Source organism: Trichosurus vulpecula, chromosome X, assembly GCF_011100635.1.
Source record: "Trichosurus vulpecula isolate mTriVul1 chromosome X, mTriVul1.pri, whole genome shotgun sequence".
NCBI classification, from domain to species: Eukaryota; Metazoa; Chordata; class Mammalia; order Diprotodontia; family Phalangeridae; genus Trichosurus; species Trichosurus vulpecula.
This window is the reverse complement of record NC_050582.1, coordinates 49259424-49285673: the sequence shown is the minus strand read 5'-3', so window position 1 is coordinate 49285673 and position 26250 is coordinate 49259424. Positions and strand designations below refer to the sequence as shown.

General features: G+C 42.8%; 1 protein-coding gene across 5 annotated transcripts in view; it reads right to left on the bottom strand.

The window, feature by feature from the left end:
* Positions 1-26250, bottom strand: part of TENM1 (teneurin transmembrane protein 1) — a 448583-nt gene that overhangs the window by 37338 nt on the left and 384995 nt on the right. For all 5 annotated transcript variants that reach the window (XM_036739968.1, XM_036739972.1, XM_036739969.1 and 2 more), the window contains one exon: positions 13668-13822. In XM_036739968.1, the coding sequence (XP_036595863.1) occupies positions 13668-13822 (155 nt within the window). The remainder of the gene's footprint in view (positions 1-13667; positions 13823-26250) is intronic.

Below are 26250 nucleotides of genomic sequence, written 5' to 3'. Positions count from 1 at the left end.
GAAGGAAATGAGAGATTATAAGAGGTAAGGATGAGGAGAGAGTGATTTCAAACATGGGGACAGCCAGTATAACAGCACAGAGATCAGAGGTGGAGGATCACATGACTGAAAGAGCAAATTGTGTAGTATGGCTGGATGGCAAAGTGGGAGGAGGGGAGTGATGTTTAAGACTAGAACGACTAGGGAGGGGACAGGTTTTCAAGGGATTTAAATGTCAGAGGAATTTCTATTTGCAGAAGGTCTGTAGTGGAGTGCTCCAGGGATCTGTCTATGTTATTTACTACTTTTTATGACTGACTTGGATAAAGGCAGAGGTAATATCACATTTTCAGATGATACAAAACAGAGTAATAGTTAACACACTGAAGGATTAATTCAGATCTCAGAAGGTCTTGACAGGCTGGAGTATTGGGCTGACTCTAAAGGACAAAATTCAGTAGGGGCAAATGTATGCAAATGTATACAGTCTTTTAGTTGGATTAAAAAAACCACCTTTACCAGTACAGGATGGGGGAGGCATAGTGATTTGCTCAAATGATTTGCTTCTCTGCATCAGTGGAGGGAACTGCTATTCACTTCTACCTAGAATCACTTCTACAAACTCCGTAACAACTCAATTAATCAGCCAACAAACATTTATTAAGCACTTTATATGTGCCAAGCTGTACTGTGCTATGTGCTAGAGATAAAAGAAAAAAAAAAGCAATTCATCCATGCTCAAGGAGCTTATAAGATGACAGGGGGTTGGAGGTAGGGGTTGGTGGGGTGGGTGGGTAATATATACGCATATAAGTAAACATGAAAGAAATGTGGAGGCAATTTTATTTTTGGTGGGGGTGGGAGAGGAGAGCACTAGCAGCTGGAGAAATGAGGAAAATCCTCATGTAGGAGGCGCCACTCGAACCGAATTCTGAATGAAGCTAGGCATTTTAAGAAGTAGGAGTGACAAGGGAGTGAGTGCTTGTGTAAAGACATGCTGGGCCTGGGTGACAAAGGATGGTGCTACCCTTGATAGCAAAATGGGGAACACGGTAGTCTGGGGAGAAAGACAATTTCATCTTAGGCCATGTTGAATTTGAGATGTCTATGGGACATCTGCTAGGAGACATCCAACCAGAAGTTATTTCTGTGAGAATGAAGCATAGGAGAGAGGTTGGGGCTGGATATATAGATGTGAGAGTCATTTACAATTCGATAACTAAACCCACGAGAGTCGATGAGGTCACTGACAGAGTGTAGAGAGGAAAGAAAATGGGGCCCAGGACAGAATCTTGAGGGACAACCGCAATTAAAGGAAGTTAATGTGATAGACTGAGGAGAAGCAGAGACTTCTGTAGCCTTTGCTTGAAGCAACGAGAGGGAATTTTTTCAGGCAGTCCACTGCACTTTTGAACAGCTCTACTTTCGAGGAAGAAAACCCTCAAAAACAGTAGTGATAGAATGGGTGCCTAAAAGTTCTTTTTGATCCAAATGAATCTATGTAGCCATATCCAGGTGTCATTTAAGCCCAGTGAGGGAAGAGTGATAGTCTCCATTTCCACTGATCATTCTGGTCCCAAAATGAAAATGACTGGCCATAATGATGACAGGCAGCCCTATTCCACAGCATCAATGTCTTTCTAACTTATTAAGACCAAATATGCCTAGAATCTGAAGTGCTTTCATCCCAGAAATGCCATGACTTGGATGACTGAAAAATCTTCCTTTCCTTTGAAGGCCACAAGACTTGGCTGATGCCATGACTATTTCCACATACTCCCTCCAATCCATCAACACACCCAAACTCATCTAGAATCTGCTGCCTAATTGCTGTGATCTCATCTTAATAATAGGCATAACTGCTTCAATTTTCTCTTGTCCTTTTCTTGTGTCTCCCCTTCTGAAGTTTCGGTTTTTGAAATGGCATTTCTGTATACACTGAACGTGTAACTGCTTCCAGTTTTCAATTTCCAGAGCAAGTCATCTATCAGCAGGAGATGAAAACTACAGCATGTCCTTCAGACATCCCAGCTAATTGGTTTCTAGACATGATTGGTATTGTAGGAAGAATGTATTTTACATGCTACTACTTGCCGACCTCATGTTTGTATCTCTCTGGTTTGAGGTTTCTCATGTGTGCTGAAGAACTCCACCCTTTCAACGGTTCCCAGGAGGAACTTTAAAGTCATCTCCCTCCTCTGACATCTTTCATTTTTTGTTTTAATTCAGTTAAGCTAAGCTCCTACTGTGCGTCCAGCAACGTGCTAGGCATAGGCGATACAAGAAAAGAGGTAGATGGGAATGGGTATACATTCAGGAATCTACTCTTAATACTTGGGCCTAGTCAAGATTCTTGGGCAGAAGTCAGGGGCTTACGATTCCTCTTCTATCAATACTGCCTCTCTCTTCTGTACTCCTATCCCACTGTGTTTTTCTTACTTGTTCCATACTGCCCCATGGGGACACTCCTACATGTACTTGCCTTACTTTTCCTCCTAGTCTGTGAACTATTAAAAGGCAAAGCCATGTCTTAATCATCTTGCAACTCTTCCAAATGCTTTGTATAAGGTAGATGTTCAATGTAGGCTTCTTGAAGGGGGGGATGAAAAAAAGACATGGTCTGTAGCCATGTGGAACTCGACATCTACTTGGCGAACCAAGAGACAAGCGCATGAAACAACTAGAGCAGGGGTAGGGTCTGCGAACTTTTTTTTAAAAGACTATTTTGATAAGCACATGTCAACATAAATGGCTTCATTTGGAACCCTGTACGTTCATAAATGTCATTCTGACAAGGGGTCGGCAGGCTTTTACCGATGAGGTTCATAACACAAAATGGTGGAGAATGCCTGAAGAAGAGAATAGTCCAAGGGTTTATGTGAGCAAGTTTGACCCTGAGGGAATTCAGAGTAAGGAAGAGATCACCGGAAGCTCCATAAAGGAGAAGGGAGGCGTTTTTTTCCTTCTTGTGAGTGAGCACCAGAAACCATTCTTTGCCTAGTTTCTTCTTGTTGATAAGTTACAGAAAAAAGCTTGTTGCAAGTTATTAATATTCTATTCCTAGCTCGACAGGCTTCTAATTCTAATTCCATGCTTCTAATTCCCCTTGGCCCTCAAAGCAATTTAGAAGCCCAAAGTATCCTTGTACTGTTTTTCTGAAATGGTTTTCTTTCATTGATCATCTGCTCATTTCAGTAACTACCTCTAACCTTTTTTTTTCTTAGGGTAACATTTCAGGAAGAAACTATTAAAAAATTTCACCATGGAGAAAAGATATAAATGGACAGCCCTCCATGGGAAGAAAAGCTTGTGATGGCTTTGCTCAAAAGTTCATTTCTGGTTAGCTTCTTCTTCTGCAAAGTGTCTCTCTCTCTCTCTCTCTTTCACATGGTAATGTTTCTAACAGATAGCCTAATGAACATTAGAGAGAAGACTTCACTCCTTAGATTTTCACAAGGCCTCAAATGGACTTTTGGTTTTGTACCCACCCCTTCCACAGCACACACTTAGCCGGCGACACAACTCCAGAGGTGGCTACCTGGACATTCAATGTGCACCAAGGGTCAGTTAAGAAATACTTATGTGGGCACATACAATGGTGGTGACAGGGTATAGGCCCTAGGAAACCCACCCCCTCTCAACTTCCCTTGAATGTTCTCACACGGTTCACCTGAGGCTCATCTCAGTAAAATTCTTTCAACTGTCCTTACATTGTCCTAACCCAGCCCAGCCCTCATTGTCTGCACCTGGTCCGACCCTAGAGCACCACTCCTTGATTCCATCTAGACCCCTTCCATGTAACCCAGGTCCCTGGTGTTCACTTGGGGCACCAGGCCCTTCTGGGTCCTTCTCTGTCAGCTCCCAGTTACCCCAGACTACTTGGCCACCCCTAGATCCTTTCCACAGTCTTTCTGTATATAAGATTCATCTTACCTCCATTAAAGTGCTCAGATTCCTTAAGAGTCCAGCCAATGGCTCAGATTCAGTCAAATGTCACAAGAGGGTGGATTTCTTAGAATCTAGCCCACCCGGACCCGTGTTCTAATAAACCTTGTCTCTGACTGAAAGAAGGCTTGGGTCGAATTCATCCAAGGCAGGACCCATGCATCATTTGCTCTTGAATTTTTGGGTCCCAGCACCCCTAAACCTCAACAGCAGCACACTAAGCATTCTGAAATTTATTGCCATACATATTTTAAGAGGTTCTAGTTGAGGCCCCAGGAGAACCATGGGCTGCGGTTTCAGAAGCTGGGAAGTTCTCTATAGCACAAAGTTCATGTTTTCCTCCCTAATCTTTTCCATAATCCAATCATTATCCAACAACAAAGAAAACACTGCTGCATGGCATGAGTTGAAACAGGAGTAGAAGAGATGGAGCACTGGATAATTGGGCAGAAGTCTGACAAAGCCTTCTTCCACCTTGGTGCCAGCAGGTTCACTTGTGAATTCTTGTGAATTCACAACTGAAATATAAATTCACTGGGCACCTGGGTGCTGGGTCAGTGAGGATGTGACATGTACTCACTTCCACTTCCTCTACATGTGGACTTTCTCTAGAGTTGCTTAGGATTTGATTTTGGGAAGGAATTTAATCCAGGGTTCCTTGTTGACTAGAGTGGCCATAATGATGTCAGAAAACTCTGCAGGTGTTATCACTCTAAAGTCACTTTTCATCTGGATGGTTTTTGAGGTTGGCCAACATAAGAAATCCTACTGTAACATGTCCCCTGATGCCTCTAATTTCTAATCTGGAGGAACCATGGGGTTGTTCCAGATTGGCACTTCTATGTACTTATTGTTTGGATGGTTGTTTTCACTGTTGAGCATCAGGAAAAGGCTGGACCATGGCCAAGCCAGCACTTTGCCTCCTAGATCTGTGACAATGAATATTCTTTAGGTCTTACTGACTTGCAATGATATAACCAAGAAAATGCCAGTGCTTACACAGGCAGGCAGAAGATGGTATTGTTGTTCAATCATGACAGACTCTTTGAGACCCCATTTGGGGTTTTCTTGGCAAAGATAGTGAAGTGGTTTGCCATTTCCTTCTGTAGCTCATTTTACAGATGAGGAAACTGAGGCAAACAGGGTAAAGTGACTTGCTCAGGGTCACAAAGCTAGTAAGTGTCTGAGGCTGGATTTGAATTGACTCCAGACCTGGTGCTGTATCCACAATGCCACCTAGTTGCTAGGTGCTTGCTTCTGATTACAAAGTAATACTTAGCTAAGCAAGATGGAGATCATAGTTTAATGGTCCTTTCCTGTAAGAGTCAATAGTCGTTTTCCATTTCTCTGGCCTGCTGCTGTCTTTTGATGTTACTCAGGCCAGTCAGCCTTTCAGGCACTGGCAGAACTTCTACAGAATTTCTGCAACAGTGAATAGAATTCTAGTGGACTGACACCTAAAAATCTCCAGACTCACTCTCTGGTAGACAGCTGGCCTTTCTGGGCATACCAAATCTTGGCTCTATGTCTCTCAAATACATGTTCACTCAAGAGGTGAAGATTAAGGTTGATGTTCTGTGTGTCTGGGTCTCTTCCCCCACCCAGTGGTGTGTGTGTGTGTGCGTGTGCGTGTGTGTGCATGTATGGTATTTTCTGCATAAGAAGATGATACTACCAAATCGGTCAGGCCACGTATTTAAGTGTTGTTTTACCAATAGATGGTGCTTTCTGCTAAAGGTCTAAAATTCTTTTCCTTGTTACCAACAGCAAAATGCATTTCCTGGAGAGCTGGCCAGATCTAGAGGCACAGCCTGGAAGTGTGTGAAGCTGACTGGCTCCAAAGGGGATCAAGCCCCTGATCTTGGCCTTCTTAGCACCATTCTCTAACAAACAGAGCTAACCAAGCCACAGACAACAGTATCTTAGGGAACAGGTTCATCTGAGGTTTTGCTGCCTGTCGAGTGCAAGGTGCCAAAGATTGAGCTGTTCAAAAGTCCGGGGGCTTTGCTAGAAGCTTTGCATTTGTGACTCTGTCTGAACTTTAAAGATACTTTTTTTCTCCAGCATTTCATCATTTTAATGAGAGCTAAAATGCAACTACCCTTTGTGTGGAAAGAAGACAAGGCAGAGATGACTTTACTTATGTCACAGAATGACACAATGTGAAAGTTGGAAGGCAACTTGGTGGGAATCAAGTCCGACCCTCACCTGCACAACCCCTTGCTCCAGCATAATGTGTTACAGTGGGCATACAGGCCCTACTCAAGACCTCCAAGGAGAGAGAGCAGCCATCACCCTCAGAGGCAACTCATTCCACTTTGTGAGTTTGACAGGTGAAGAAACACCCCAAGCCCAAGAGCCTTTTTGTAACTTTTACCAACACATTCCTAGTTTTTCCATCTGGAACCAAGGAGAGCAAGGCTAATCTCTCTTTCACACCGAACAGCCTTTCTTACTGAGCCCTCTCTTATTTTCATGTCCAGTTCCTTCACTTGATCCTCATGTGACATGAACTCAAGGTCCAATACTCCAGATGTTGTCTGACCAAGAGAGTACTAAGGAACTTTCACCTCTTTGTCCCTGGAAGTTGTGCCTTACGTACTGGAGCCTGTGAACACATCAGCTTTTTTGGCTGCCGTATCACACTGCTACCTCATAGTGAGCTTACTGTTCTCTCTGGGGAAGTAGAATACTGTAGTAGATTTAGAGTTGGAGGACCTGGGTTCAAATTCTGCTTTAGTTACTAACGTCCTGTGTGACCTTAAGGCAAGTCAGGGAACTCTGTAGGTCCCAGTTTCCACAACCATAAAAATGAAGGCACTCAATGAGCTGGCCTCTAAAAGCCCCTTTTAGCTGACGCCTAAGAGCTTCTGGGCTCTGATGAAGGCAGGAGGCAGAGCACAGAGGGGTTATCACTTCCCTAGGTCTGGTCACTTTGCTTCTCTGGAGTTGGACCAGATAACCTTTGCCAGATGGATCCTAGTTCCATTCACTTTGAGGGTTCTAGTGGAAGACTGAAAATTGAAATATTTCAACCCCCTTTCCCTCCCTCCTTGCCTCCTCCCTACCTAGCTACCAGCCACTACCATAATTTACTTTACATAATGCTTTTGGAAGAAAGGAAGGATTTGGAATACTTTTAATGATAGTAAACTAGTTGTTCGATGATTTTGATTATCTTTTGGCAAGCAAAACACTTTCCTTACTGACTGTATGTTAGGATCACAATCTATGGTCTTTAGCTCCTGTAGGATCAGCACAGCTTTTTACAAATGTTCAACCCACTGCACTTGATTCTGCTTTCTGGTGCTAAAGAGAACAAATCTAACCCCATCTCCAAAAGACAGCCAACTTCTCATATGCTTGAAGACAGTTTCTCTCTTCCCCTAAGGACTTCCATGTCCGCAGACTTTCTAAGCGGTCTACTGAATCATCTGGCGATATGACCTTTCCTTTAGTGGTCTCCTACATTCATTGAGAGTCCTTTTTTGGAGGGGCTCAAAGTTTCTCTCTAGGGATAGGGAATGAGAACTTTAAAAAAGCCTTTCTTTTTCCTGGATATTATTTCTTCCCTTATTCAAGCAAGCTTGTTATCATTCAGATTTTTTGATTCCAGAGAAATTCAGAAATTTGTCCTTACAGAGAATTTCAATTAATAGAGCCTTCACTCATAAGACCCAATTCTTATCTCCATCTGTGGGCATGTGGATGAGTGATGGGAGTAAACAAAGAAAGGAAAACAGTTCCTGAAGAACTTAAACTCCCACATCAGCTGTAACACTCATGGGTATTAAAGGACAGGAGAGCTTCCTTGGGATGGAGAGAAAGACACTCAGCAGACATCTAAGAAAGGAGGATTTCATTTCTGTAGGTGCTCCCCAGCTACCATCCACACCCTGGCCACCCCCCCCCCCCCGCAACAAGTATCATAACTTTTCCTGGATCACAGCAGTAGACAATGGAGAATCTATTTGTACCGAGTTGAAATGGCTGAGAAAGTTTTGAAGAAGCCCAGCTAGGCTTCTACTCCCCTTTGTTTGTGAGCAGCTACTGCATGTGCTGCACAACCTGGCCATGTTGGGAGAGATCAATGTGGTTTACTGGAAAGCTGGAGTAAAACCATGGCTGAATCAGTGCAAAGCCATCTCTGCCTTGGGAAAAGGGATTCCAAAGCGGCAGCTTACAGTCACTGAACAGCATCATTTTTGTATATGAAGGTCAGAAAGTATATATATTTTGCATGTACGTGGCCAGTATCAGAAATGTTATGGAAGATCAAATGCCACTTAAAAAGTGGTTGTCACTGGGAGGCTGGGTTGGCCCACTTTCTCATTCCAGGGCCAGTCTGGTTCTTATAGGATGTGAGATGCTAGTGAATAAGCAAGGTATGCTCATTCAGAAGCAGCAATCTAGTGACTTCCATAAGGGGAAGAAAGATTTGGATTTCCCTTTTCATAAGCAACCCATCTCCTTGTTTTCATAAGCAACCCATCTCCTTGTTTAATGAAAGCCATGAAAGGGTGCAGTTCTGCCACTGAGTATACCCAAGATCTGTTTCATATTTTGCTAAATCAGAAAATATAAGAATTTTGAACAAATGGCTGATTTGGTTATCAAAGCAAATTATGTTTTTGAGAGATAAAAAGACATGATTAACCTGTTTTCTAAGTGCCACTGAGCATTGATTACGGGACTAAGCAGCATATCCTGGACCACATGGCATTTGCCATCTCGCTAAATGCAGTGTCTTTGTCGAAAGCACAGAGGTGAAGAAGCTTTCTTTGGGGAGTTGTTTCCCTTAGTAGCTTGCAAATTTTCATGTGGTAAATTAATCTCCATAAGATGTGAAAATATATGATTAGCCCAAAGCAAAATTCTCCTCAGGCTTGAACCTGCTTAACAGTCATGAAAAACAAACAGGGAGGGCATGAAGTCACCTTTCCCTAAACTCCAAATGGACATGCTGGATTTTCCTGGTGGTGGGGGCATGTTTTGAATGAAGTCAAGGGAAGTATCATTTCTTATGAAATGATATTCTCTTGAGTGCTGCTGTGTTTATGTGCTGTGTGTGTGTTTGTGTATGTGTGTGTCTTTTATGTGTTTGTTTTGGAAGGGGTTGGTTGTTAGAAGAATGAGTGAAAAATCATATTTGGTGTTGAAACATTCCATCAGAGAGGTAGGAAACAACTTGTAGGTATAGAATGAGGGCTACACTGTCAGATACGACTAATGTCTCAGCTACTTTGCTTGCCCGTGCTTTGTTACGAGGGAGGATTCTGTTGGCTGAGGGGAGGTCAGCCATTGGAAAGTGACAGCAATTTTTTAAAAAAAATGAATGAAACATTAAAAAAGTTGCACTTGCAGTTAGCCCTCATGCAGCTCCTGTGAGCTTGAAGGATCCAAAGAGATCTAGCGGTAGTGGGTTCTGCTAAGTCACTAGGTGGGTATTCATAGAAAGAACTCCACAGTTCTATATACAGTTCACTTCAGCCAAACCTGCTTGAGCCTGCAAGGGGTGGGGGCGGGACTTGCTAAAGATCACTCCACTTGTTAAGGATTCATTTCTCTTGGGTTCTAGTCTGGTCAGAGAGAGAGAGAATAGATGAGAGTAGAAGGCAAGGAAGAATCAGGGTCAGGAAAAAAATATCTGCTGTTTCCTATCTTTTAAGGTAGAAACACTGTCCAAGTAGCCTGGAAAACACAGGGGGCCATAAAAAGAGCAGCCTCTGGTTTGAGAACTGCTAACTAAAATTCACAACGGTTAGAACAGTTTGGCATCATAGATTTCTATAGAGCAAACTCTTGGGAACCCTAAGGCTAGGCTGGGTTCTAGCTATTTACCACTCCCTTTGGTAATGCACAGTCTCCCGACTCAGGAAGTTCTTCCCAAGGCCAAACTATGTCTCTCCTGCTGCAAATCCAATCCCCGTTTCCCATTCTCATGCTGTCCTGTCAGCAGAAACAGAGACCAGCTCCTCTTATTCATTCAGACATTTGTTCAAAAATCCATATTTTTTGATTTACTGAAATATGAAACTGAACTCCTGTTGTAAGCTCAGCTGGATCATTGTAAGTACTGCTATAAACAACTGCTATGAAGTTCACTACTGAGCCCTCTCCTCACTAGGCTCAGTCAACCCCAGCCCTGAAGCCTAGTTCTGGGAAAAACCAAGGATCGATGTGCCAGGACACCACTGGACAAAGTAGCCAAGGGAGGTGGTGGGGCTTCCTCCTACTGGGCCATGCTGAGGCCTCCTGTAACTAAGCACTGGGCATGCCATCTGATCTGATCGGTGTCTTCTAGTCCTTTGAGGGCTGTGACATTCCCTCTCTTGGCTTTCCTCCAGTCTGGGATATACCTGGGGACCCGCTTGTTTACCCTTCACCTGGATTACTGCCATACCCTGCTGATGGGTCTCCCTGTTTTGGGTATAGGAAAGTACAGGTCTGACTATGCCACACCTCCCATCTCATCCCCCACCCCCAACCCTGCCCATTTCACCTCTAGGACCAAGTATAAAATCCTCTGTTTTGGCTTTTGAAGCCATTCACAACATGACTTCTCAACCTACCTTTTTCAGGTTCATCATAGCCTTTTACACACTCTACAATCTGAACAAATCTACCTTCTTCCTTTTTCCTCCCATGTAACACTCAGTCTCTTGTCTCTGTGTACAAGCTGTCCACCTGGAATACATACTTTCACTGCTCACATGACACCTTCTACAAGGGCCCTTTCCTGATCCCCACCACCTGCTGCTAGTCGACAACTCCACACTCAAATTACCTTCATGTACTTCACATATAGTCAACCTGTAACGTGCATATGTTGTTTCCTCTGTGGAATATGTCTCCTTGAAGACAGAGGCTGTTTTGTTTTTTGTATTTTTATCTCTAGTACATGAGTGTAGTGCTTAGCACACAGTAGGTATTTAACAGATATTTGATTATTTTTATTCCAGTAATATAGGACTTCAAAGTTTGCCTTTCTGAATTTATGGTTTCTTTGTGACTTACACTATGATAAGTTTTGTCAGTGTTACTTATGCATTTGGAATTATGTAAAATGCTTTGGAAACTTAAAAGCACTAGCTAATGATACAGTGTATAAAGCAGAGCATTCAGGTTGGGAAGACCGGAGTTCAAATTCCACCTCAGACACCGACTAGCTGTGTGATCCTGGGCAAGTCACTTGACTTCTGCCTGCCTCAGTGTCCTTATCTGTAAAATGGGAATTATAATGGTACCTGCCTCCCAGGTTTGTGAGATAATACATGTAAAAACTTAGCATAGTCCCTGGCACATAATAAGCACTATATAAATGCTTCCTCTCTTCCCTAGTGCCACCACCCTCTGCCATCTTAGTTAATATTATTAATCATTTTACATTCAGTTCCTCCTACAGATCTAGCAAACCCAGTTTCTTTAACACTTTGCTCAAGTCTGTAATTTTTACTTTATATTCTGGTTTGATTTATTCTAATTTGATAGAGGGTACTGAAACCTCTTATAAGATAGATTTTCTTCTATCTATAGTAATTCTTTTTGCAAATCAATTTCTTTTTTTCTTTAGAAATGTAGTATGAGGTAAACACCTCGATGTTCAAGTCCTGTGCTCTCACATATACACATCTGTGATCTTAGCTTCAATGAAGCCCATTGGACCTGATGGAAAGGGCTTTCTGCAACCCCCTCCTACTGCCACCTAGTTTGGGCTTCTGGGGAGGAAGCAACAAATATAATCGTTCTTTCACATCAACACCTTTCAAGTGCCTGAAGCCCTTTCTAAGATGTGGTGCTCACAGGGGCAGCATGGTATGATAGAAAGAAGGCTGGTTTAAGATTCAGAGGACCTGGGTTCAAATCCTGACACTTAGTTCTAGGCTGACATGCAGTACCTATTTGATCTTGAGGCAAATCAATTAATCTCTGTGGGCCTCATTTTCCACACCTGTAAAATGAGAGTACCGGATGAGCTGGCCTCTAAGGTCCCTGTCCAGCTCCAGGGTCTGCTGAAGGCAGAGGACAGAGGGACTATCATTTCCCTAGGCCTTCCCACTTTGCCTCCCAATGTTAGTCTAAGATTACATGAGTTTTTCTGGCCTCCACATCACATGGCTGACTCATATAAACCCTGCAGTTCACTAAAACCCCCAGCTGTTTTTTCAGACAAACTGCTATCTATTTATCCCTCCCTACATCTTATACTTGTGAAGTGGATTTTTTGAATTTCAACTGCATGATTTTACATTTCTCACTATAAAATTTCATCTTATTAGATTTACCCTGAAGTTTGAACCTGTCACATCTTCTTAGATGCTCTATCATGTAACATACCTGCTTGCTTTAGGTTATCTTTAGATGTAATAAACACACTACCTCTGCCTCTGACTCCATTACAGAGCTCCCCAGCACTTAGGGATTTGGTTAGTAGCATAGCATTTGGCATTGGTTTCTTAGGTGAACTTGACCCTAGGCCTTCCTGAGTCCCTGAGGGGTCCTTTAGCCAGGACACCATGCAGTCTCTCTTGTTTCCATACTGCCTTGCAATTATTCTGATATTGTTCCAGATGGGTGGGCTTTTGACTTCCTGGGGGAAAGGGCCTATTCTCTGGAATGACTTTTTAAAGGGCTGCATTGTGCATATCCAATTAAAGGGGTGTTCTGGATTTTATCCATAACATTTCAGTTCAATTTGCTTTGCCCAGTACCATGTGGGCCTGAGCACTTAATAACAATGTTGATCAGGCACTATTTAAACAAATCATTCTCATTTTCAGTATAAGCCTTCCTTCACAAAACCAGCAGCTAGCGATCAGTTCACTGACAATTGCCCATTTCAATGATGTCTTTCAAAGGTAAGGTGCTGCAGTGACAAAGCTGTTGTAATGAGGGTTAGGAGACCTTGGTTCAAATGCCAGCTCTGCCACTGGGACTGCCTTTGGGACCTCAGCAAAGTCATCTTAGCTCTCTGGGAATCAGTTTCTCATCTGTCAAATGGGAGGGTTGGCCAGCCTCTGAGATCCCTTCTGGCCCTTCATGTAGTATCTTGTGTGGTTTCCCCCAAGGAGAATATAAGCTCCATGAGAACAGGGATTACTCTTTTCTCTGTAGCATGATCTCTCTCTTCAAGTATTTAAAGGACCAGAAGGAATGCCATGCAGAGGAGTGAAGCAGGCTTATTCTGCTTGGTCCCAGAGGGCAGATCCAAGTTCAATGGGTGGAAGTTACAAAAAGGCAAGTTTAGGCTCCATGCCAGGAAAACCCATCATACCAATGAGCGCTGTCCCAGTGTGTTATGGGCCACCTCAGGAGGGAGTGGCTGGGTTTCCCCTCCTTGGGGGTTTTCAAACAGAGATTAATCAACCATTTGTTAGGCATATTGTAGCTGGGGGCCTGCCTTGCTTTCCTCCTGGTATTACAAGGATGTGATTTCTTTATTTATGTTACATAACTGAGACTGGCCTTATCTTCCAATTAGCCCAAGCATGGGAGGTTTTATTCCCTCATTCTATCCTCTTTTTGTCATGCCCATCACTCCCTTCCTGGCTTATTCCTCTCCCCTCCCCCCAACTCCATTAACGCTACTTTGCTGGGAAGAACTTGTCTGAAAAGAACTTCTGTTATGTGGTATTGTAATAGATGAAATGGGCTTCCTTTCCACTTAATTTCTACAAGAAAAAATTGTTATTCATTCCCATGTTGCCACCTGGTGATAATGCTTGGAAGTCAGTGGTGCCTACCTGAGTGATGTCCATTCCCGAGTCACAGCTCAATGGCTGTGTGGATGTCAGGCCATTTGAGCCAATCACGGTTGTGATCACAGCATTCTGATCAATTTTCCGAATCATGGTCCCATCCACAAAGTAAATGAAACCATTCCTATCAACTGTGATACCTGACGAGGAAGAAGAAATGGGTATTAGTAGTCTGTTGGGTCACATTTACCCAAAGATCAGAATTTTGAGAGAAGTCACAGAAACCAAAGGGTATTTTAAAGAAATATGACTTCAATTTTGCTTAGTACAGATAGAATGGTAATATGAGAGGTTTGTTCAGAGAGATATTCATTTCTCTGCTGAGAAGATGGTCCAACTTAAACAGTTTCAAACCTTGGCTAAATATTTGGTTTGGTACAAATTCATTTCCCTTCCACCTTCCCCCACCCCCATGTTTCCCCTCAGCCCATCTGCAGTCAACACATACCTAACAATACATTTTTTTCAATCCAAGAGAAAAAAACTGGCTAATTTTACATCATTTCTGCTATAAAAAAGGTCTGAGAAGTGAGCCAATGGTGTATGAAAAGAACACTGGATTTGGAGGCAGAGGACTCGAGTTCAAATACTGCCTTTGCCAGTTACTACTTTTGTGACCTTGAGCAAGTCCTATGCCCTGAGTTTCCTCATCTGTAAAATGAGGAAGTTGACTAGATGGTTTCTGGGATCCCTTCTAGCTCTAGATCATCCCGAAGAGTGCCCTCCTCTTCACATGTCCTACTTTTCTTTGGAGCTTTGGCTTCTTAGCTATTCATTGAGGTGTACATGATTAATACATACATAGCCCGGATCTGGTCCTAGCTAGAGTTACACACTACCTCTTTAAAGGTAGTCCACAATATGGACTTTTCACTTCTCCCCCTTAATTCAGAACTAGAGAGGTATTACTGTATTCATTTTGCTTGTTCAAAAGCCTTGTTTAAGAGGAGGGGGCACTTGACCTGGGTTCTGAAGGAAGCTAAGAATTCTAAAGGAGAATCATCATCCAATAATCAAGCAACTCCTGTGGAGAGGGGGCCAGACATCCCCACCAACTGCCAACCTAGCTGGAGGAGCAGGGTGCCTTTGCGGATATACAGCACATTCCAGGCAAGTAAAACTACCACCAACACCAAGCTGACCACCATCGCCCCTCAGACCCTGATGGAGACAGCCCAGGACACTGAAGCCAAGAGCCTGGGGAGTAGCAATGCTTCTAGTCCAGTGCCTTCAGCCACCATCCTGGGGAGATACAGCCCTGCAGGGGCTATAATCTACTACATGGCTCCTGAGAACCCAGGAAAGAAAGTTCTTGTCGCCAAAATCCTTGACCCTGTCACATGGCTCCACATCAGAAAGTGAGATCATTTCATCAGTGAAAATGACATTAAGGAAGGGGAATTACCATCTGCTTTGCTGCTGCACCCTAAGAACCATGGGATTTTCCCACCTATCTAACTTGGAGCTCTAATCTTTTCACATGTAATGGAATTCCATCTCCCTCATTGGAATGGGAGTTCTTTGAGAGCAAGGATTGTCTTACTTTTCTAATTGTATCCTCAATGCTTGAAATAGTGCTTTGCACATAGTAAGCATTCATTCATTCTTTTGGGATAGCCTAAACAAAGGCATGGAGATGGGAGATAGAATATTAAGTTTGTGCAAGAGGAAGAGCAAATAGCAACCTGAGGTTGGTGCCTAGAAAGGTAGTTTGGAGTCAGATTAGGAGGGGCTTTGCATATGAAACAGAGGAGATGGCATTCTATTCTAGAGGAAATAGGGAGCCACTGGAGCTTTCTGAGGAAGAGAGTGACACATTCAAATTTCTGCTTTAAGAATATCAATTTGGTGGCTGAATGGAGGATGCAGAGGGGAGGGAATAGGCAGGGAGAACAGTCTCCGGCAGTCCAAGTGAGAGGTCATGAGCATCTGAACTAGGTTTAAGTTAAAGTTAGTAGTTTCTGTTCCTTAAAAGCCCACCTATTATTCTTTATGAAACTAAGAGAGGGAGTGATTTTTATGGCCAAGAATAAAGTCATGCAAAACTAGTTTCTAAAGCCAACTTTCTAAACTGCCTTGAGATGAGCTAATTCTCTGGCAGAAGGGGAATAGTCAGCTTTTGTTTTGTAGCGTATGTTCATTAATCCTGATGATCCTCATGGATTCATCTTTTCTATCTATAAAAGTTACAGAATCATTTTAACTTTCCCCCAATATTCCTAAAATCAGGTATGTTTCTGTGTGTTGTCTTAGGAGACCAGCAGGACCAACTGTGAGAATAACTGTGTCCAGTAGTTCCAAGTAGTTCCTGGTCTTAGAAAACATTTTTCAAGGACTATGTGCCAACTTGGATGTGTCAGATATGGACGGGCACACCAAGAGGCAACCCTCTCATCTCTGATGCATTTTGGTTGAAGGGATTCTCATTTTGTGATTCTGTCTGGGCAGTAGCAAACTCCATTTCCAGATTGTTCCAAATCTGAAGTGGCTACACCTGTGACCAATGGGGGAAGGCCTTGGTTTTGTGCCAACTTTCTCATTTCAGCCTGGGAAGGTGACAAGGATTTTGAGCACCTGCAATGGGTCTAGCATCATCCCAGGTGCTGGGAGGGATGGACGTGAACATAGACTTATTTATTCCCCTGCCCTAGACCACAGGTAGAGTATCTGGAAAATGAAGAGGAGATGTTTTATTTATTTATTTTTATTTTATTTTTTGGAGGGGGGTGGGATGGCAGGGCAATTGGGGTTAAGTGACTTGCCCAAGGCCACACAGCTAGTAAGCGTGTCAAGTGTCTGAGGCTGGATTTGAACTCAGGTCCTCCTGACTCTAGGGTCGGTGCTCTACTCACTGCACCACCTAGCTGCCCCGGAGATATGTTTTGAACAAAGAAAATGAAATATTACACTTCATTTGGCAGGGAAGAAACTTAAGAACATGTTAGTTCATGGTAAAGCTGAGAATAGAAATAACTCCCCAAAAGTCTAGTGAAATTCATAGATGACAGATGGAGAAATAAGCATTTATTAAGCACCTTTTACAGTACACGCCAAGTACAGTGAAAAGTACTGCAGACAAAGATAAATATAAGCCCATCACTGCTCTCAAGGAGCTTGTATTCTAATGGGGAAGACAAGGATGTAAATATGTAGGTATATCAACTATGCTCAGAAGTCAGCATCATCTATGGAATGGTGGACTTACACTCCAAGACAGATGTTGAGGACGACATGACAAGACAGGCATCGATAGCTACAAACTCCCATAGCCCATTCCACGGAATAATTGCCCGTATCATAGACATAATTCCTTAGTGGGATGTCCACTTGGGGTGACTGTGAGGGAGATTTCTTACAGGCTCAAATATCATCGTCATCACCAGCATCACAAAAAGAATATTCTCACCATTATCTTACCTCTCATTTCCTCTGAACTCTTTCTCCATGTCACCTGGATGCCATACATGAATACCCTTTGAAATAGTTTGGAGCACATGGTATTTGCCTCCAAGGTGTATTCTGCTGAGAGTACATAGGCTACTCTCTTCTTCCAGAGGAGTGTGACCTCTTTGACCATGGCCCAGACTTTTTTGTTTTTCTTGAGACTTTTCCATTCACTAGGCTTTGGTTTCAATTACATTTGGATTGGAATAACCAATCTGTAGAGAGCTCTATGGTATAGCCTATTTAAGTACAGTTTTGTGCAGACTCCAATTTCTTCCTTTCCAGACTCCCCTCACCCTCAACTACACATTTATTGCATCCTTTCTTGGGAATTCATCATTAGTGAGATGTTTAAAAAATGCCTCCCTCTTACCAAGGTATAAAATTGATTTGGGAATTCTGGGCACAAAAAATGAAAGTTGTCTTTGTCTATCCTTTTCCCCTCCTTTCAGTAATGGCTATTGTTACAACCCATACGTGGCGATAATCTATCATGATGTATTGCCTGTGAGACTGAGTGGGAGGATGTGACACACACCCAGTATATTTTCACTTTTATTCTTTAAAGATAGGCTTGTAAGTGATTTAAGGTCACATAAGCCCATTTGGGGCTGGCAAGAGTTGCGGCTTCAATTTACTTTCAGCAGAAAGATGACTGAACTTGGAGGTAGAACATCTGGGTTGGGATCCCTGCTCGGCCACAGACTTTATTAGTTGTGTCACTAGGCAAGCCAAAGAGCTTCTCTGAGCCTCAGTTTCCTCGTCTGTAAAATAGGAATATTAACATCCAGCCCACCCATCTCACGGGGTCATTTGAAGGAAAACTCTTTGTAAACCTAAATACTAAAGAAATGGAACTAATGATTATTAATACTGCCATTAAGGCAGCTTGATATCACGGTACCCAGGTCCCATTACTTGGTATTCTGTGTATAAAATGTGTTTCAACAGTTGGATCTATCAACCTCATCTCCCTTTCACTGGAACCTTGGAGGCTCCTCACCCCCAGGCCCTTTCAGCTCCTCCTGATGTGTTGTCTTCCCCCATTAGAATGTAAGCTCCTTGGTAGGAGGGACTGGCTTTCTTTTTGCTTGTCTTTGCTTATCCCCCATGCTTAGTATAGTATCTGGCACAGAATAAACCCTTAAGAAATGATTTATCTATCCATCCATCATCCATCCATCCATCCATCCAAACTATTCATCTAGTTGTGTTTTCCTTTTCTTAAACTTTTTTTTTGTTTTTTGTTTTGGCAGGGCAATTGGGGTTAAGTGACTTGCCCAAGATCACACAGCTAGTAAGCGTGTCAAGTGTCTGAGGCTGGATTTGAACTCAGGTCCTCCTCACTCCAGGGCCGGTGCTCTACTCACTGCACAACCTAGCTGCCCCGTGTTTTCCTTTTTATTAAAAAAACCGACCTCATGTTCTTTGGATGATAGAGGACTTAACTAAATAAGAAGGGATTGAATCAGAGGACTGAGAGATGGGAGGGGTTTTAACAATCACCCAGTCCAATGTCCTTATTTTATGGGTGAGGAGATTGAGGACCAGAGAGGTTAAGTAACTTGGCCAGGGCCACGCAGCTAGTAAGCCTAAGAGCTGGTATTTGAACACAGAGCTTTGGCTCTGGCCTTTCTACCACACTCTTCTAAAGGTTTAAATTTTTTAACTACTTCATTTCTAAAGCAAGCAAAAGAATCCATTTCAGTATATTACCATGGGATTAGTCTATAATGCATAAGATAGATAAACACTTTGAGAAGCCCAATAGAATGTAAACTCCTTAAGGGTAGGGGCTGTACCTCTGAAGTGCCAGAGCCAGGAGGAGGCACTTGACAAATGCTGGTTGAATTGAATTGCAAGTGCTTTACTTAGATGGCACATTTCACATTTGTGAGAAAAGAAATCCATGGTTATGAACTGGGCTCTACAATAGAAAGCTGATCCAAGCATGGGTGGGGATGGTGTGAAGGAGCTGCCACCGCTCCTTAGCATTCATGCCTAAGGAGCACTTTGCACTGAGAGGGCTACTCAGAAAGAAAGCAGAGAGAGTACAAAGTACGTTCAGAGCCCAGTATAGAAGTGAGCAAACATGCTATCCAACAGGGCCTTGCCTGCCTGAACCAGGATCTGGAGAACTCGTCTGCAGATTAGGGGCCAGGTGACTCCAAGTTTTCCTTCTTCTCCACCAACAAATTCATGCCATAATTCCTGAGAAAGATGACAATTGCCTAAAGCCAGGGCATCTTAGGCAGTCCCTAATAAAGTTATCACCTACTGGAGTAGAGGATGCTGTTGATCAATAATGAAGGAGGAAAGCCATTAAAATGTGATTGCTGTGAGTCCAGATGTGTAGGTTAACAGCCTGGAAATATTAGCTCAGAATCCCAAAGTGGAGCACTGTTCAGAGCAGCAGAATACCACGTTTCCTTGTGGGTAAGAAGGCAGTTCTGGATAGAAAATAAACAAAAAAAACCCCTAACCCTCCTCCCACCCCCAAAACCAAAACAGTCTGATAGCTGTAAGGGCCACATGTAATTAAAAAAAAACTCTCACTTATTTTAATAGAGAGACTTCTGGAAAACGGCCTGGGAGAATATAGTAAGCTTTTTTGTTTCTCTGAAAGCCCAAATCACAGAATTTCAGAATTGAAACGGACCTCAGTGACCATCTAGCCTCTACTTGAAGAGTGCCAGCGAGGGGGAGTCCACTATAATCTAGTGCCCTTGTGAACAGCTCTCATTATTAGGAAGCTTCTCCTGACATCCAGCCCAGGCTGACCTCTGCCATTTCCCGCCAATGCTCCTGGTTCTGCCTTCTGGGGCCAAACAGAACAAGTCTACTCCCTCTTCAACATGACCAATACTTGAAAGACAGCCAAGTGCTCAGAATCCAATTCAATTGGCATTTGTCAGGTGCCAACTATGGGCTCTAGTGCCCTGATGGCTCGAGCAACTGGGAGACTCAAATAACCGGAATTTGGGGATTGGGAAATACAGACTCTGATTTTAGGGGTTATGTCCGACTTCCACAGGCAGGTAGAGAATGGTGCTTTGTTTAGTCATGTCTGACTCTTCATGACCCCACTTGGGGTTTTCTTTGCTTATTTTACAGATGAGGAAACTGAGGCAAACAATGTTAAGTGACTTGCCAAGGGTCACACAGCTTATAAGTATCAGCCAGAGGCCAGACTGTAACTTAGGCTCTCCTGACTCCAGGCCTGGCGCTCTATGCAGCACCACCTAGCTGCTCCATTTGACCCTCCCACCAATTCATGCTAATACTTTCACTTAAGGCCAACTGGGTGCATTTGTTTCCCTTAGCTTTGACTTGTCAACTACCTTTTCCTTTTCCTTCTCTTCAGATCCTTTTCATTAAGTCCACTCTAGGTCCTGCCTTAATCTTGCAACTTTCCCAGAAGCAGAAGAGAAGAAAAGGAAATAAGTATTTATCAAGCACCTACTATATGCCAGGTGCTGGATAGCATATCCTTTAGCAAGGATCTGTAGTTGAATCTGACTCAGGCACTTCCTACTTGTGGCCTTCAGTGGCTCTTTGGCAAAATTTGTGGCTCGGAGCTAGCCATCATTTGAGCTCAACCTCCTGTGTGGGAAAACTTGGTCCTGGCCAGAACCTCATCTTAATCTCGCTATGCCTCAGTTTACCTATAAAATTAAAGGCTTAGACGATATTAACTTTGGGTCCTCTTCTAGCTCTCGATCTACAATTTGATGGGATGATGAAAATGGATGACAAAAGGCAGCAGGACTGTTCGGCTTGGAGACTTGCTGTACTTGGGCCCAGAAGGTAAAACTAAAACAATGGCTATAACTTGCATTGATAGAGATTTCAGCTCAACACAAAAGATTCCTAACAATTAGAATTTTGCAATAGTGGATCGAGAGCCTCTTTGAAATGTAATGAGCTTCCCATCACCAGAAGGATTCAAGTGCATGCTGGATGATCTCTCTTTGGAGATGCAGAAGGGATCCTTGATCGGGTATGAGTTGTAGTCAGTGGCTTCTGAGATTCTTTGTCAAGAGGCTTTGTTTTTTTCAAGTACAACACTGAATTACTGAGCTAGGAGTATATTTTACCTTCAAACTTTTCTAAACAAGATGGTAAAACTTTTCGTAGTGAGAGACACAAATGAATACAGCCCACATGACTACAGGCAACTTTGTAGGGGGGCTCTTAACATTTAACTGCAAAGCTGATTTGCTGCCTCCCTTGGCCACCTCCTCGGAGAAACCAAGATCAGAGGCAGGCTGGCACTCAGCTTGGGGGCATTTGAGTGGAAGGGCTCACTTATTTCCCTGGCTCCTCTTTGGGTTTGTGCATCTCTCTCTCCCTTGTCTTTCAATACTATAATCCTTGTTCAAAAGGTGCCGAAAGGGTGAGATTTAAAGAAGCTTGGCACACACATGTGGGCCAAGATAATTAATAGTTCTATACGAGATCCAAGAGGAACATGTTTACTTCCTTCTACCCTTCCTCTCTCCTCAGATGTCAAGCAACTTTTCTTGGGACACTTCCCAGCAGTATCACATTAAAATGGCCCTGTTGTCCTGGGGAAATAAATTGCCTAGTGAGACACTTGTGTGAACAATTAGCCCAAGCAGGGAAAGTTCATTTATTGTTCATGGATCAGCAAAGAACTAATTGAAATTGTTACACACCAGGGAAAATGAGTCTCTTTCTCAAGGTATGCGAGCAGTCAAGAGGTTCTAATAAAAAAGGCAAACCAAGCAGAATAGCCTGGCCTGGATACTCAATAAAATGACGAGGAGAGAAACGGAAGCAGACAATACTGCCTATTCAGAAAAGTAGGTTAACTCACAAGGAATTCAAATTTCTTTAAGATGATTTCTGCATGTAGTGTCCATCCACAGCCAACAGGGAATTCTCATTTACAGTCATTCCCCATATCCTTACATATCTAATAATAGGCATACTCAAGGGGAGAGGTTCGCAAAGCAAGGAGCCCAGACAATCATTTGTCAACAGCAAGGCAAAGCCAGGGGTGAAGATATAACTCAAATGGGCAATGGAGCAGAACAGAGAAAGGTGTGTGTGTATGTTTGTGTGCATGTATGTGTATTTACATGCATGTATGCATGTGTGTATGTGTATGTATGTGCACATATATGTACAGTATGGAGGACACACTTGGGGAGTCCAGTCAAGGTTTTAATAAAGTATGACTGAGGCAAGTGAAACCTCAGCCAAACCAGCTAATTGGTGTGATTTCAAGCAACAATTGTCTGCTTCCCCTTTGACACTGCTCCCCACCCTGTACCCACCCTTACCGCCTACCCCTAGGAAAAATTGACTGGTTCAGTGCCATGGAAAGGGAAGCTGGCTCCATCGCCTGCAGGTAGCGATCCTCATTGTCTCCCCAATGCTTTTGTACCACCCTATCTCTGCCCATGATGTTGCCTTTATCTGCAAGGACCTCCCTCCCTTTGTTCTGCCTCTGCAAATCCCACTCATCTATAGAGGTGTAGATCAAGTCTGTGAAACTTTTCCCCAAATAGATCTCTCAGGCTTTCTCTAACTCTCTCTTACAGCACTAATTGGGCATGGAGCACATTCTGCCTGAGAGTTATTTTTCATTTGTGTCTCTCTTATCTCCTCACTGTGAACCTAAGCTCCTTGAGGGCAGGTACCATACCTTGTACTTATTTATTCCTGGATATGGTTCGTTTCTTACACAGAGGACGTGCCTAGGACATATGCATTGACTACGACCGATCGACCAAAGAACATTTATTAAATGCCTACTATGCACCAGCATTGTTCCAGGAGCTGGGATGTTGCAAGACCATTCATCCAAACCTTCCAAGTATTGTAATAATTTAACTAACATTGGTTTCCAGTACATACCTACCCTGCCTAGGGATATTATCATATACAAGATGAACCAAATGCATGCAAATGCTCTTCTGCAGGACCTGAATCATAAATGATATCAAATACTTCTATCTGTCTTGATCAATAGGATAACTTTTCTAAGCATATTGAATTGAAGACTTGCAATCAGTCCAAGGCAGTAATAACCCCAAGAGACTAAATACAGTACAGTGTTTGGGGACATATGGCCCCATACCTAATGCCAGACATTCTAAATGTTTGGGCTTGAAGGGGACCAGAGGATACCTTCCATCATCCTACTACATTGGCTTCAATTTCCTTAGGATACTGAGTCCTACCCATCAAGGAAAATCTCTGTGGACTCTATTGTAAGGGAGAGCTGATAGTGGTTTTTCCTGGTTTTTTTGGGGGGGAGAGGGTATAAAAAATTGTGCTTGCAATTTCTTGGAAACTTTCTAAAAACCCAAATGCACTAGTGAGGAACTCAAGGTAGAAGGAAGTCAGAGCCTCTGCAATAAATACAAGAAATTATGTGATTCAGTGGCCTTCAATGGCTCTTTGGCAACATTTGTGGCTCTGAGCTAGCCATCACTTGAGCTCAGCTTCCTGTGTGGGAAAACTTGGCCCTGGCCAGACCCTCTGCCTGGTCAGGCAGCTCTGTGCGACTTGGCTCACAATGCAAACTCATCTTTAATAGGACTGCAGTCATTAACAGAGCCAGAAGTGATGCCAGCCAGCCAGCAACACCGAAGGAACTGGGGGCAGTGAGGAGCTAGAAGATAAAGCAGATAGAGTCTCTGCTTTTCAGCTACAACTGGAACATCCTGAATCTAATTATGTGCATGTGTAGGACTCATTTTAAAGCCCATGATAAAGTGTCTTTTTTTGAAGATGTGGCACTGAAGCATAAGAAGATTTATATCAACTGATACAAAGTGAATATGAATCAGGAAAACAATGGCTATTATGGAAAGAATAAAAACCCTCCAAACAATAAAAAATGTAATTCAACACTGAATATTGAGTATGACAACCAAAGAACTCAAAGAAGAGATGAGAAACTGCATTTCCCTCCCTCCTTAGCAGAGGTGGGGAATTATGGGTGTGGATCACTGCATTTACCCCTACTATATGGATGCTTTGATTAGTTTTGCTGAACTGCCTTTTTAATTATTTTTTTAATGCTTTGTTACAAAGATAGTCCAGTGGCTGAGGTGAGTGAGTAGGGAGGAATATATTCAGAAATGAAGTTGGTGTAAAAAAGATAAATATGTAAAATTAAAAAAAACAAAGCTCTTTCATTCTTTCCTTAGAATTCTGACCTTTTCAAGCCACTTTTTAAACTGCGAATTTCCCTATGCTTCCCCTTAGACACTGCTCCCTTCCATACCCTGCCTCTCCCTTCCCAGGAAAAAAATAATACTTTCCTGACTATGGAAAATATTTTTGTAAGTATTCACAAAGCAGCATGGAACATAGAACATAGGGTGGGCCTATGTTCTAGACCCTCCCTGATATACACTTGTAGCATGACCCTGGTCAAGTCAGCTGACCTCTATATGTCTCAGGAAATTTTGTAAGACTGTAAATTACAGACAGTTATCTAAACCAATGAAATCTCCCCCTAAACGTGTACAGCTTTCTGTCTATATGCTCAACTAGTTTGAGAAAGAAAGGTTGAAAGTATAATTCAGGCAAACAAACACATTTTGAAAACAAAAGATGGTAGCACCAACCTTCCCTGAAAACTAAACCAAATGATAGTAAATCAAAAGGCTCCCTTTACAAAATAAAAGGCATGGCGTGAATGGCACTTAAAGTTCATCTGCTTGCCTCTCAAACATCTGTACCACTGTTCTGTCAATGGCCACCATAGTAGTGTTCTTCCTTGGGTTTGTGGCATATTCTCTCTCCGGGAAAAAAACCCTGGACCAAGAAGAGGGAAAGCTGGATTTCAGTGCTGGCTTTGCCATTGACTAGCTATAGAGCCTTGGACAAATGGCATCCCTTCTATAGGATCTTGGGCAAGTCAGTCTCCTGAGCTGAGAATCAGTTTCCTCCTTTTAAAATGATGAGATTAAACTAAAATCCTTTAACATGGATTAGTTTCTTAGATAACTGTCTATAGATAGCTGAGACTGGGTCCCTGAGGTATTGGGACATAGGGCAAGAAAGTTTTTAATTGGGGGCAGGAGAAATAGGTTAGAAGAATGGGGTGCTACCAGGTTCTTGGGTGCTTCCAGAAGAGGGAGGGAATTGCATGGAAAAGAGATAATTTTTTTTAAAGATACATACTCCATCTACTTCATAATTCCAGATATATAATAATAATAAACCAGAGGGGTTGTTTGAATCCAATCAACTTTGATCTTGTTGGTTGATAAAACAACCAAAAACATGCATAACCTCAGTGGAAATGGCCTGTGGCTCCCTGATCCCAGTGGAAATGCTCTGACTCCTACTGCACAGCCCCTATGTGTCCTGGAGTTAGTTTTCTAAAGTAAAGACTTAACACACTGCTCAATCACAAAATTGGCAAGAAATGCTGCGTGCTGTTCTCAATTGGCTGATCCAGTGCTAATGCTCCAACCAGGGCTTTCTAAAGACACCTTGGCTTATAGCAGGCTGGAGGCAGCTTCATCCTCTACTTGGGTTAATGGATATAGTTTGCCTTACAGAGCCATGTGAGCTGTCTTCTGTTGGTTGGTTTCCCTGGGGTGACAGGACACTGTAGATGTCATGCCGTTCTGCAAGTCAGGCTCGCTAGCCAATGTCTTCCCTGCTTCTTGGAGAATGCTGTGAACAGCATGCATTTGGCAAACCTCCACTTTCCAGGCCCCCTGATGACAGGGAAGCTGTGTGGTGCCAGGAGCAAAGGTTTCACTCCAGTACAGTTTTAAGTTTGGGAGCCTTAAAAGCAAACATTTTTGCATCGAAAGAAATGTTCTAATTAACTTCTGAAGAATTTGTACATTACAACATCCAGCCATGCTGGAGAAGACTGAGAGAGCCGAGCCACTGCCTTCTGCAGGAGAGACTGTGTTTAGAAGGAACTTGCTATTCTCATAAAACTTTTAATAGGAAGAAGTGAATCAAATTCGTTAATTACCATTTTATGGTTGGTAAAAGGGCAAATTACATGCCATCCATTTCTAAACTTCTAAATGTCTCTGGTGCTTTTAATTAAAGCTGCCATCTAGAAACTACTAAAGCAATTTTATGCAATTAGTTATTTATAGGTTACCATAAT